Source organism: Cyrtonyx montezumae, unplaced genomic scaffold (assembly GCF_038088225.1).
Source record: "Cyrtonyx montezumae isolate F1298 unplaced genomic scaffold, pur_monq_1.0 scaffold_6, whole genome shotgun sequence".
In the NCBI taxonomy this organism is placed as follows: domain Eukaryota; kingdom Metazoa; phylum Chordata; class Aves; order Galliformes; family Odontophoridae; genus Cyrtonyx; species Cyrtonyx montezumae.
In genome coordinates this window covers 15,482,138-15,496,110 of record NW_027072067.1, presented here as the reverse complement: position 1 = coordinate 15,496,110, position 13,973 = coordinate 15,482,138, and the positions used below count along the sequence as shown (strand labels likewise).

Below are 13,973 nucleotides of genomic sequence, written 5' to 3'. Positions count from 1 at the left end.
TTTAGCATATGTATTGTTTTATTCCTCCATCTGGCCAACAGATCATTGTTTGATATCTGAGTGCTTTGCATATCTCCTCCCTTTTCTTGCAACTGAGATACTTACACGTGTGTTTAATACGGCTTAATGCTATTTTTACATACCAGAGAAATAGCTGATGGCTTTCTGCTAATTGCATGCACTTTGCAGTTAAACTTTAACTCAAATGTTCCTGTCTGAATACTTGAAGTCCAACGAAAATTTGTCCTTCTCTTTTATTAGAGGTGTTTATGTAGCCGTCTTAAAAAGTGACCTGGTTTTGTTTTACTGCACTGTGGATTCCTGGTTTTGGTGTTTTTTTTTTCTTTAAGTTGTCCTTCCTCAGATTTTGCTTGGGAGACAGGGCTGGGCTGAGGAGCTGAGCTGCGGTCTGACAGAGCTGTACGGTATTTTATCATACATATCTCAGCCTGAGAGTAGAAAAGAAACACCCTTGAAAATGCCATGAAAGCAGAGAAGTTAGGTGATTTCTGTGCGAGTATTTTCTCTTCTGTTCAATAAAAAGCGAGCAGTTAGCCGGACAGCTGTTATATCATGTTATATCGTACTGCTAAGATACTGAGTAGCATTTAAAATAAAACGCCGCCATTAAGCTGTATAAACTTTATCCGTTTCACTGTGGTTTAATGGAAAAAAATGAGCTTCTCAATAAAATGACATCATTTTTCCCAGGTTGTAATGTTCGCTTTACAACTGTTTTTCTTTAATTCAATTTATTTTACTTCTCTTTTTCTTGGCATCCGTTTTTTTTTTTTCTTACAGTTTGGAGAGGGGAGCTCTCCCCTCCGAGCAGCTGGATACTGCTCAGACCCCTTTCCCTCCTCCCTCGAGATCCCGTGCTAATCCGGAGCTCTATTTTTGTCACTCAGACACACTCGTATTTCCAGCGCAGCGAGAATGCATTGAAATGTGGTACTGGGGATGTGTGGCTGTGGGTGCTGCACTCGGAGGAGAGGTGCGTTGCGGTGCTTGCGCCGGTGTGATGCCATCAGGTACTGCTGCGTAGTGCCGGGGTTGCTGAGGTGCGGGGGGTTCTCGTTTCTCCTGTGTGTGTGCTCAGGAAAGGCGTATGCTCGTTGCACGGTGCGCTCCTCTCATTATAGCCGTGGTATGAGCCCGGGCAAGGAAGCTGCTGCTATGTGTCGCAGCTTGTCGTTTTGGGCTGCGTGAATGCAGAGGATAACTATTCCTTCGGGAAACAAACTGAGCAACAGATCCGCCGGCCAGAGGATTCTTTTAACTGTAATTTTCCTTCTTGTGCGTGCTCAAAAATAACATCGTGATGGGCCCTTAAATACCATTTCATACACAGAGCACAATTTCCACAGCACAGGTGGTGCTAATATAGGACAGTCCCCCAGGCACTTGTCGCCAGGAGTTGTACAGCTTGTTCAGTGTCTGCATCCATATGGCAATCTGTCCCATTCATAGAAAGACATTGTAGCTGTGCCTGTGGGTGCTGTGGTCAATGTAGTGTAAAAAGTAGATTTTAACTCTCGGCAACCTATGTTCTGCTGTTTGTTTTATTGTGGGATCCAATTTATAACATGGGGGAAAAAAACAAATCAGCTCTGAGCGAATTCCAGAACAATCTCTCTGGCTGCAGTTTGTGTTTATTCTTGGAGCGCATGGTTAATCAGCAGGTGCACCAGCCCCGCTCCCAGCCCCGCTCTAATGAACAGTTTACAGGAAGTCTTGCTCGGAAGAAACATTTTCGTCCGTGTTTATACCATGAATTAACTCAGAAGTTGCAGAGCTGTAAACGATGTTAGCTGGCTGTGCATCTCACTTCTTTTTCTCATTACTTTTTCATTTGGGGGCACGTGCTTCCTGGCCGTGCTGTGTTTGGGGCGGATGCTGCCGGTGGCTGCCCCTGAGAGGGACAAAGTGCAGCAAAATGAGCCCTCCCAGAGCGGGCTGCTGACTGCCTGGTGTTGTGCAATGGTTCAGGGATAAGCAGGAGAGCGTGATTTACTGCTGCTCTGGTGTCTGTCATTCCATTGCCAAATGTTGTTCTGCTTTAGTGTGACTATTTGTTATGCCTTTTAGTAAACACAAACAAATAGACGCCTAGCACCTGCAGCAGCATCTGATATTTACACTACCTGTATGATGAAGTGTGCTTCCCTGGGGAAGCAGGCGTATGTCCTATAGATGTTTGTGCTCTTGTAAAGTAGCGCTTGTCAGAAGGAAAGCGAGCAGCAGCGAGAAATCAGTGACGTGACCGTGCATCTCCCTCAGAGTGGCCATTTATCATAATTATTTTTACAAACATTTTCCCAAATGGTGCTTCTTCAGCTGCCTCGGGATCGTGGTGGGGAAGGCACAGCTCCGAACTGTGGTTCCGTATGTGATGTGACAGTCACCTTCTGTGCTGGCTTCCTTGCGCCTACGGGACGGCGGTGGAAAACGCCCAAGTGCGTGAGCCGTGCTAATCGTATCTTTTGACGTCTCGCCGGTTTGCAGAAGGGTGAAAGGCTTGCCTGAGCTCCGGACGTAACGGAATATAATTGTGTTGTTAAACAGGAATAGGTCTCGTTTCCCAGCGTGTAAGTTTAAATGTAACAACAGCGTATAAATTACAGTAAAATAACGTCGGCAAACAGGATCTTTGTGCAAAGTATGTAGGTACGGTTGTAATTTTACACCTCAGTTCCATTCAAGCTCGAGGTCTAGTCCTATGTTTTTTAATCTTGCGTGTGTGTTCCTTAAAAGCATTGCTGAATCGGGGCCAGGGCCGTGGCAGTGCCCCCTCCCTCTGCTGTGCAACTCAGGCCTGGAGGGACGATGGGGTTGCTGTGCTGAAAGTATTAAAAAAAAAATAACAGGCACTTCAGAAAGTGGTAGGATGGCGTTTTTTTTCCTAATTAAACTGAGACACTGAATCAGTCACATTTTCATCTGAATAAATTAGGAGCCTGTTCGGAGAGGAATAAAATGAGATTTAACTGGGATAAGTAGAAAGTAGCCCAGATAGGAAATAAGAATTCCAGACTGCCTTCTCAATGTGACACGTCAGCTGCGCAGCATCAATTGTGTGGGAAACAGCAGAGGCATATGCTGGGTTGGGAAGTGAAGGTGGGACCTTTGATTAAAAAGGTGAACACCATCACAGGAGGTGTAAACACCTGTGTTGCATCCAAGTCCTTCGTTTTCCTTCTCTCCGTTACGCAGAACCAGTTAAACCACGATTAGAGTGTGGTGTACAATTGGCCACTCTCTCGCAGGAAGGATAAAGAGGAGCTGGAGCAAATGCAGAGGAGAGCAGCTAGAATGATAAAGGAGTTGGAGGGAATAGGCTATGAAGACAGATTAAAGGGAATTAAAGATCTACACTCTGGAAAAATAGAGGCTCTAGGAGGATGTGATTATGGTATGTAAGTACATGAAGTGATGCTACAAAGAGGAAGAAGGAAAAAAATGGTTCTCATTAGTTAGCAATGCTGGAATTTAAAATCCGGCGTTTCAAATCGTGTGCGTCTGGGTGTATTTGATGTACTTTTCACTGCGGTACTGAGGCACAAGGTTGAAATAAAAATAGCAGTTTCAAATAGTACAGAAACTTGTTAATGCTAAATTCAAGTGCAGGGATGGAATTTCCACCTGATAGAAGCGATGGATTCGATGCTGTTGTTTTTTGCAGCGGGCTTTTCTTTCAGGTAGCCCAGCTCAGCACCGCCGCGGCCGTGGTGTGGGGCAGCGTCACTTCTGGTGTGGGGTGGGAAGCAGAGCTGCCACTGGAGGAAGCACCAAGTACAGTCAGAGCGCCAGAGGGTCATAATGTTGATTAATAATCCAAACCATCCGTTCGTAGATTAAAACCAGAGGATGATGTGTTTAATTATCCAGTCTGGTTATACTCCTGCAGTGTGCTGCGAGGGTGGGGGTGGAAGAGCAGGGGAATATGAGCCAGATTTGGTCTCAGTGCCGCTGCAAATGCTCCAGGACTCTCGTCGCAGCAGGCAAGGAGAGCAGTGCCCCAGCATCGGGCAGGTGTCAGGCAGTGATCCTCGGTGCATCGCTGCTCTTGTGTTAGGGTGGTGGTGCTGAGTCTCTGTCATTTTTTTTTCTACACCAGTATCCAGGTTAGCGCACACCGATTAAAAGAGAGGACTTCAGCCTGTAGGCTGCAGCTTTAACCTGATTTGTCTCAGATTGGTGTAGTCATTAAAAACGTAACGCACTACTCCTGTTACTTCCAATAGAGCTTGATGTAAAACACGAGCTGCTTCTAGCCCTTGGTGTGGACGTGGACTGAAGCAATGAGGAAGGAGAGGAAAAGCCTTTAGAAGCAGCCAGAAACGTGCAAGCCAGTTCTGGGAAGAGCTGCCACTGGCCACGCACATCAGCAGCCACCTCTGTGAGAGCTCTCTGCTGAGCTCCATCCTGCAGTGGCAAAGCATTTCCCCTGCTCAGGCAGTTTTCCCTCCTGATCAGATACCTGCGTTCTGGCTGGTGCTGTCGCTGGGATGGAGGCGTGTATATTTAGAAGTAACCCAGCTGAGCATGTGACTTAATACTCTCCTGGATATAAATATTTTTTCCTTAAACTTCTTATTTTATTTGGCTCACAAATTAGGGAGGAAAGGGGTGCCAAGCCACCCTGGTATGAATTCAGAAGGATCTGCACAAGTGCAGCTTCACTGCAAAGCACATCTTTATTCAGGTGATCTGATCCTATCATGAAGAAGGGAACACACATTCCAGTACGGCTGTTTGCTTGTTGATGGTGACTTAGGAATCAGTCGGTACAAGGATTTAATCATTACTGTTTCCATTTAGCTTTTAAATCAAATGCAGCAAGCGTTTCTGACTCAGGGAATCTTGGCTTTTCCAGCAGCGTTACTCCTGTGCCTTGTGGTGAGGGTTAGAGCTCCCCAGGCACCATGAGCACTGCAGACCTGGCTCACTTTGGGCTGTGCCTCACCTCCGCTGCTGTGGGATGGGGTTGGGACGTTCCCATACAAAACTGGGGTCAGGGAGTTGTGCCGAGCCCTGTGCTCCCAGCCGGAGATTTCACAGCACCTGGCAAAGATGAGGTCACTTCCCATTGCCCCTAAAAAATGAAAATAATAATTAAAAAAGGGCAGTTCTGTGAGTGCTCTGCTCAGACGCTCTTCCAAGAGGAAAGCAGGAGACGTGGTATTGATTTTTCAGTGTGCAGGTGGCTCAGGCATGTTCTCTGCACTGATAAAACGTGAGCAGATGCTTCATAACTGTAACAGAAAATCAGGGATGCTTCTCTGCATCCCTGACTTCCCCCAGCGTTTTGGCAAAGATCATTGGCCCAAGCAGACATGGAACGGAGATGGTGGAATATGAACTGTGTCGGCATCATGAATATTTAAAATATGGTCCACTGTGTGGCAGAATTATAATTGCTGAGGCTTCTGCTTGCTTGGTTTTTACGTCCAACTCTGGCTTCTTTGCCAGTGTTTACAAGCATGGTACCCAGTTTCACCTGCTGGGTTCAGTGTTGGCTGAATTAAACCATCTGGAGATCCCTGGGCTTAGGGAGCAGCGTGCAGTGGTGAAGACAGAGGCGCAGACCCCTCTCCCTATGCAGGAGGTGTGGGTACTGGGAGGTGCGTGGCCCTTGGCCTGGCCTGCCCCACAAGAGCTAGATGGACCCTCATGCAGTTTGCAGATTCCCACATGGATCTCATTACTTCGTTGTATGTCATGAACAAGCTGACTTACGCAAGAAATTGTACTTGCCAGAGGCTTTTTTGTTGTGCTTTGATGTAATAACGCTGCACTGTTGCATTATTTGGAATTAATTCTATTGTACGTTAAGAATTTAGTGTGCTAATAGCAAGGAGGATAAAAAGGACGAACTCGATTGTTCATCATTTGTTCCTTCATTGTGTTGTTACAAAATTGCTTCCACTGTAAAACATTACATCACCAGCACCCAGCCAGGGAGGTGGGTTCTTGAGGAGGAATGGGTGACAGGAACAAAGACCTACTCCAGTGTGTCGTTAGAAATCAGAACAGAACTTGTTTCTGCTTGCCAGTGCTGAGGTCCTCTGAAAGTCTGTGTCTGCAGTGAGACCAAGGAAGCATCCAGATTGTAGAGACCATGTTTTCATGCGGATGCAAAATCATCGAGCAATTGGAAACTAGGCATTCATATTGTTCCTGGAGAACTGTTTGTTTATCTTTTGGATTAAAATCTTCATTTTCCACCTCTGTTTGATTAAACGTTGAGTACTTAGATCAGTTAAAGGAAAACAGAGTTCCCCATTGATTTCCAGTGGCTGTGCATCCTTTGTGCGCTGTATCCGCTCCGGCATAGACCGCCCTTAGTTTTGTTTTGAGGTGCTTCTTAAGGCTCTACCAGTGAACAAGCAGCAATCCGTAACATCTCCAAAAGAGAGATGGATAAAATAGCAGTAATCTGATAGTGGCACATAAAGGTCACCGAGACACGCGACTGAAAAGCCCGAGTGGGATTGCGGTAACCAGCTTCAGGAAGGTGTTGCCTGCTGAGGATGCCCGCATATTTCTTTAAATACCAAGAGGTTTTGTTGTTGTTCTTTTCCTTTTTGAAGTGTTTTTGTTGAGTTGAAGTAGTTGCTCTGCTCCCTTGCGTGGCAGTGGAAGCTGTATGTAGGTGTTGAGTGTGTTACACTCAGTGTCCTGTTAGCAAAACGTCCTTTAAGTTCCTGTTCACAGCCAGCACCAACCTTCCAGCTTATTGACAGCGCTAGGCTTCGCCACGCTGAGCGCAGCGTACAGTTGATACTCTCTTGGTCATTCAGTCATTTTCTTTGGACGCAGTACCCGGGTATCATGTCCTACATAGTTTGTCTTGTCTTGTGCAAGATCCCTGGAAAGAAAAGAGATTTGCACTTGGATTTGGAAAATAAATACTCATCTCGGTAGGACTCTTTCCGTTGACTTGGCCATGGCCTTCAGGCTCTTGCAGAGAAACTTTAAAAAGCCCTGCTGGGGGTTTAAGCCATGTGACTGCTGTTGATATTATAATGAGATTTACAGTGCTTAAACCCCACAGGAGTCCAACTCCTTACTTGGTGTCACACAGCATTTCTGTGCTCACCTTGCTGTCCGGGTGACGCTCGCTGCGTAATTTAACGTGCTGATGTTTTTTTGGGCGCTGCCAAACAGACTGAAATCGTAACTCTCATGTATAGTCTTTAATAGAGTGTTAACATGAAAGCTTACTTCCTCACACTTGGCTTTATTCAGAGATGGAAGCAGATGACAGCAAGCATTCTTCTCTGGATCGATCCCCTCCAATGTGCGTGGAGGGCATTTGATCGCGTGCCTGTGGGACTTGAGTGGACAGTGCTCCTTCAGCCATCCTCCTCCTCTTCCAGCTGAGGAAACGCACTGAAGGATTTTTCTCATTTACTTTCAAGGAATGCATCACTCCCTTTGTTCTTTTTAAAACACTCAACAGATAGAGCTTCTCCCCACTTGCATGTTCTAAAAACTGATTAAGTCGAACCAGTGAAACACTCCCTCATGGAGAAAGTCTTTGTAAATCTTTCCACCTACAGTGTGGGGTTTTTTTTAGGAAATTAGCTAGCTGATGCATATATTTATGCTTGAAAAACTATTTGGAAACTGTCAGAAATAAGATTTTAATGAAATAATGAATTCGTTTCGGGTACATCTCATAATACCTCCACCAGTCTGATCTGTACCTTTTTTCAGGTAGAGAATTAAAAATAAATAAATAAAAATCCTTCTGTTACCTTCAGATTGCTGTCGGGCCCTAACAGAATCTGGCACAGATTGCACAGGCAACTTTCTTGCATTGGAGTTCACATGCTGGATGGTGCTCTGCAGCTCTCTCGCTATGCAGCGCATGAGAAACAATGCAAGAGTAAAATTTTGTTACAGTATGCAGGCAGATAATACTATGGAACAAGAATAAACGGCATTTCCACATGTGTATAAACATAAAATGGCAGAAGTAGGTGTTTATCCGTAACATTACCTGTAATCCGGGATAAAGTAAGTCGTAAAAGCCACACCTAGATGCTGGTATGTGTTCATATCCTTTGTGTATGTTTGAAGTTCATAATATGGCACAGGCATACTGTTGCAGAAAGATTTGCTGTGGAAAGTAGATACGTGTGCAAGCATAAAATAGAGATTTCAAGATTATTTTGACATTTTATGTTTAAAAGTCATCTAAGGTTATGGAAGATGTTGCAAAAATAATTCCTTTACTTAAGAAGTTTCCATGCAGAAGTTGAATAAAGAAGATATTTTAGAATATGGTTCATCAGTTAGTGTAACAGATACATTTCCCTGAGCACCACATGGCCTGGATCAAAGCGTCTCATGACTTGGATCAGTGCAGCCAAATCATTACGTATTGATTGGAATCCCGCTGAAGGATTAACCCCTTAGTGTTCATACGAATTTTTTCTTTAACCCTGGTTTCAGTAGTCAGAAAGCTCAGCGACGCTCCTGCCAAATCTTAGCAAGGTTAACAGCCCCCACTAACCCCTCGTGCTGAGGAATCCTTTGATTACACGGTTCCTTTTTTATGATGAATTTTGCATTTGAAAACGTTGGCGAATATATTTTACAGGGATGTAGGAAGCCTGTGCTTCTGCAAGAGAAACAGCCTGCAAGAGGAGAAAAATGGAACTGAAAAAAAAGCGAAGAACAACATAAAACCCACGCACAGTAAATAGATAATGTGGTGGGAAAGCCAAGGCTTGGTGCTTTTCCCCCATCTGTAGTGGTGTGGTACACCTTAGGCCCAGTTGTACCGTGCTCTAAGAACACGCCGCTGTATGGAGATGACTTTTCTTCCCAATTAAGTTGAATTGTAAATACGCAATATTCGTACATTCCTCAGCAAAATATCAAGCAGGGTATTAAGCAGGTCTGTCAAATGATTTCTCCCCCGTCCGTGTTAATTTAAATTCTTTACAAAGCTTTTAATTAATGAATGAAATGTAGGAGGATAGCTAAGTAAGAATGACACGTTTCACTCTGCAAATGGTATTTAATTCTGTTTTGAAAACCTATGTGCAGAGTCAGGTGGGTACCGTGAGATGTTAGGGATGTCTCAGGATCTGTTGTTTTACTCTTTGTAAAGAGTAATTGGTGCAGTACCTTCGGCTACAACACTTTTCTCTTTTCTCTTTCTCCCCTCCAGTTTATCCCACGAGGAGCACTCACACAGCCATCCACTCTATGGACACGGCGTATGCAAATGGCCAGGCTGTGAAGCAGTATGTGAAGACTTCCAGTCGTTTCTAAAGTAAGAATGTTTTTTTGGCACTTGCATTGTACAGAAAGCATGCCTTGAAATGTTGTGTGCTGTCACTCACCACGGGCCTGATGCAAAGCCCATTGAAGTCAACTGAGAGCTCCCTTTCACTTCAGTGGCTTTTGGATCAGGCTCAAGAACGTTTTAACAGGGGATAGTGAATTAGCCCCATGGGGAAAGTATGGTCTTGTTCAGTGTATTACTATAAAACAGATAGTTAGCGATTCTGCAGTCTTTTCTTTTAAATTTAATTAATTTTTAAGTTGCAGTATTGATAATGTAAACAATGCAACCTTGATTTAACCTTGATTTCAGTTTAATTTAGAAATTTAGTCTTAAATTAAGTCCGTAATTGAACAGAATTGCAGAGCATCACGTGAAATTTAATTTGTGTCAAATAAGTAACTGATGAACAAAGTCTACACTACTAAAAATAAACTATAATTATATTAATTGGGCCCCTGCAGTTTGCTGCAGACCTTTCGTTGCTGCCAAAGAACACAGTTTTACACGTTGCATAAACAGTGCATTATGGACTAGTACGTGGTAATGTGTGCATCCCAATGCAGGGAAGGACCAACAGAGCTCTAATAACTTACACATGGCTGCTCCACAGCTTAATCATCAGCCTCACCCTTCTGAGCTGTTCCTACCACAAAAGAGTTTTCTGTCTGGGTAGGTCACCAGGTACACATGTGCTTCTGGTGCATCCAGGTTCTTGAATGTTTGCACACTGATCTCCTAGAAATGATGATGATGGCTGATTCGGTTGCTGGATCTCAAAAGTGACTTTGATTTGAATGCACAAAGGGGCAAATTCTTCCATTTACAATGGTGGTGATCTCGCGAAGTTAGTCCACGTTTTAAATATGTGGAATTCATCAGGGTAGATAGGTAGAATTGGTCCCACGGCATTCAACTGTATCTTTTCTTTCTGGGGCGCTTCCTAGATTTTCGTGTAAGAACACTAGCCAGCAGAGAATGTTAGGTGATAAGGTAGGGGTAGGTTTTTGCTCTCAAAGTAGAGTGGGCCATTTCCGCTTCCATTGGCGAAACCCTCCTGAATTCAGTAGGTGGTAGTCCTAGTATAAACCTACATTACAAATCAGGAATGGTACAGTAATGAAAAGGTTCTCATTACAAGAGGATTACAAAATAAGAAGGTACTAGTCGTAAATTTCCATGAAGGGTGGCCTGCCTCATTTCTTTTAATTCGTCCTGTTGTTCACTTAAGTGAAATAAATGCTAATCTCTCCATACTTGCCAGCTCATTCATATTCATATGCCATACCATAGCGTTTAGACCTTTAAAACAATTCTGTTCTTTATTGCAGTTAACCCAAGGGAAAGGTGCTGTGGTAGCCTTAGATACTGGAGCAATACGTGCAGTTGAGCAAGGTCAGATTGTGCCACCTTAGCTTGCTGTGGTAGTCCTGCTGTAGAGCAGATCTCCTGATTTTAGGAAGGTTAGTTACAGAGCAGTGCGCAGCTTGATGTGGCCATGTGTAGAATATAGAGCCGTTGCTTGAGTGTGGTATGAGTGGAGACAAGATTGCTTTATATGGTGTTCTGCAGAAGTTGCGGTAGACCCGGTTCGCCAGTCCATGTGGAGGAGGTGTGGGTAGCCATCAGTAGGGGAAAATAACCTGAAAGCCATTACGGATCAGACTGGAGCTGAACCTGTTATCATCAGGAAGTGGCTCTGGCTGCTCCTGGCTCCAACAGCTTTGGTTATTACTCATATTTTCAGGGCAGTGATCTTCTTTCTCTCTTCAAACCATTCTAGCAGAATTGTGACCTTCTTAAGCCCGTTGGCTCTCACATGTTTTCTCATTATCCAAATTCTGCGGTGTCCAGAGTCCTATTGTTCAGAGTGATGCTTAACCCTGAACAAATGCATAAACAAATGTCCTGGAGCAGCAGATTGACGCTGTTGGGAAGTGAGTGTTTCTTCATGAAGTGATACTGTAGCCTTCCAGGTCTCCTGTGGAGCATCCCATCATCCTTACATTATATTGACATTTATCAAAACTCATTCCTCAGGGAGAAGATAGCAGGTAGATGGTTGAAGTTTCTTGCTGGCACTCGTGCAGTCCACGAGGCCCTTTTCGATGGGCTCCGCAAGAGAAAAGCTCTTGTTTACAAGTGAAATACAGCCCATGTACCCATTCAGCATTGCTTAATTTCACTTACCTTGGTAAAAAGGCCTCTTGGAAAAAGCAAAAAGAAGTTACGTGTGGAACGAGAGCCTTGTATGCCAATAAAATGATTCCACAGTTAAGGGAGAAAAAAGGACTCACAGGTCTAAAACACAGTTCATTTCTTTTCCTCCTGAGGAAGAAATATCATAACTGTTGGTAAATCAAAAACAGAGATTTGACACTCTTCTGTGATCATTCTGTAGTGTTTGTTCCCAAGGTGAGGTACACCACAGGGCCCTTGATTTCAAAGATAAATACTGTACAAATAACGATCCTAGTTGTCTTTCACTCACAGCCAACAGGAGGATGCTTATCAGAACCAGCAGATACTCGAGCTATTGTACACATTTATTTCCCTGTTTCTTTCAGAAATAAGTTGCAGTTTTAGCATTGTTTTTCAATCTATCAGCCACTGCTTATCATGTGATGTGGCATCAGTTAGAGCTAACTGATAGCAGCGGGGGCAGCTGCTAAGCCTAATGAAACAGGAGCACCCCGCTTGGTCCCTGGTGCTGCTCGAGCCTAAAGACACAAACGTGGCCCGTGGCACCGCTGTGACCTGGTGGCCTTCTGCCAAGCTGAAGGAGCAGGGTGGAGGATGGAGGGGGCACACGAGTCTCTTGCCTGAACCAGTGCCCACATCTCGGTCAGCAGCGAAAGAAGCAATTAGTGGCACAGAGCGACTTTCCTCGGGAGCTGACTATCTTTGATTTCATTTGCATGTCTTCTAAGGCCGTTGCAGAGAGAAATACGCCCCTGTATGTCAAGTTGTTTAGGAAATCGCTGCTGGAGGGAGCGTGGTTTATTCAGTGAGGTATCTAAGCATCCAGAGCAGAAATGGAAGGAGATGGAACATGCTTTTATTTCCCCTGTTATCTTTTTGTTGTTGTTATTTAATTGTGGTTTAGATGTGTTTAATCATGGCTGCACCATTTTACAATGAAATATACTCTTGAAATGAGAGATGCAGACATTTGGAGAGATCCTGCAGTCTGTAATGCAGTGATGCTGGTGCACATTTAACTGATGAAAGGGAGGAGAGTTTATGTGAAAGAAACTACTAAGTGCACTCCGTAATGTTTTCACAAGTGTTTTTATCATGGTAACATCTTGTTTACTTTAGTTGCCTGCCTAAAACTACTTGGAACATGTTAAGAAAACATTTCAAGAAAGCTTCTACAAAGAGGCTTTTGTTTAGCAGCAACTGTGAGACTGCTCAGCTCACAAAGGTGTTAACTTTCAACCCCTTAAGCACTTCCACATGAAATTCCAGCAACTATGTTTGTGGTTTTGGAAAAACAAAGTGTATATTAAAGAAACCAGGTATATGCTAATACATGTTGAAGTAGGCCGGAAATCATAAATTGTTTCAAACGCATTAATTGCTCTGTCATTTATGTGTCGGATCCGGTGCACGGCAGCCAGCTCATCTCGGAGGGCTTGAGGTGGACTAGGGACCCTGACATCCAGACCCCAACCTCCAGACCCCAACCTCCATCCTCCCCAGCCAACAATGGGGCGTGCGGGCAGCGGGGCCACGCTGCCCACATTGCAGGCGGGGAAGAAAGCGGTCCTCCTAGTTCCCAGACCGTCACCTCTTCCGAGCTGCTGTTGAGATTTCAGTGCTACAGTTTCTTTTACAACATCCTTGTTAACCTTTCTGACATTGTGCGGAAGTTCAGGACCTCTCCAGGCGCTGCAGGAGGAGGCCGAGTGGCCCAAATCCCACAGTGCCCTCTAGTGACACCTGGCATGTCGGGAGGAAGGCTCTCCAAAAAGGAGCCCAAAGAGTGCCCGCGGGCAGCCCCGCACTGACCCGTGTAACGTCCGCTGGCACAAGTGTTTTCACCCCCCTGGCTTACACTGGTGTGACTGGAGAAGCCGTGCTGTCCACCATGGCGTATTTTGGCACGCAGAGTGCACGCACCGAGGCACGTTGCCTTGCGGATCTGCGTTTCATATCTTAAGGTGCTCTTGGTTTAAGCTTCGTGTTACAGTTTCCGGTGTGTAATCAGAAAGCATTACTTAAGAGACGAGGATCGTCTTTGTTTCATACTTTTATTGACACTGTCTACCATATTACTGCTATGTCTAAATGGTAAAATTTATTATTAGCAATAGTGTCACAAAAGTCTGAGACAGCGATTTTCCTTTCAATAAAAGTAGTTAAAAACCTTTTAGAAAATCCATAATTTTGATTGCTGGTACTTCATAAATGTATAACTGGTACTTTTTAGCTGTCTCTTTAGGGAAAAATGAGTTTTATCACCTGCAGTACCTGGGTTAATGAAATTGTGTGTTGGAATTTAGCCAGAATGAAAGATGAGATCATTCGGTGGCACTGATACTGGCAACAGGTCTCATAAAAGGGTTCGGCTCTTTTTAGAGAAGCATCGTTAGTATTTTCCTTTCTTTTGAGGATGGAGGAGAGATTCCGACGTATTTGTCCTTTTTTTTTTTTTTTTTTAGTT

At 44.3% G+C, this 13,973-nt stretch overlaps 1 protein-coding gene across 10 annotated transcripts in view; it reads left to right on the top strand.

The window, feature by feature from the left end:
* Positions 1–13,973, top strand: part of FOXP1 (forkhead box P1) — a 335,216-nt gene that overhangs the window by 280,386 nt on the left and 40,857 nt on the right. For all 10 annotated transcript variants that reach the window (XM_065749241.1, XM_065749239.1, XM_065749238.1 and 7 more), the window contains one exon: positions 9,188–9,292. In XM_065749241.1, coding sequence (XP_065605313.1) covers positions 9,188–9,292 — 105 coding nt within the window. The remainder of the gene's footprint in view (positions 1–9,187; positions 9,293–13,973) is intronic.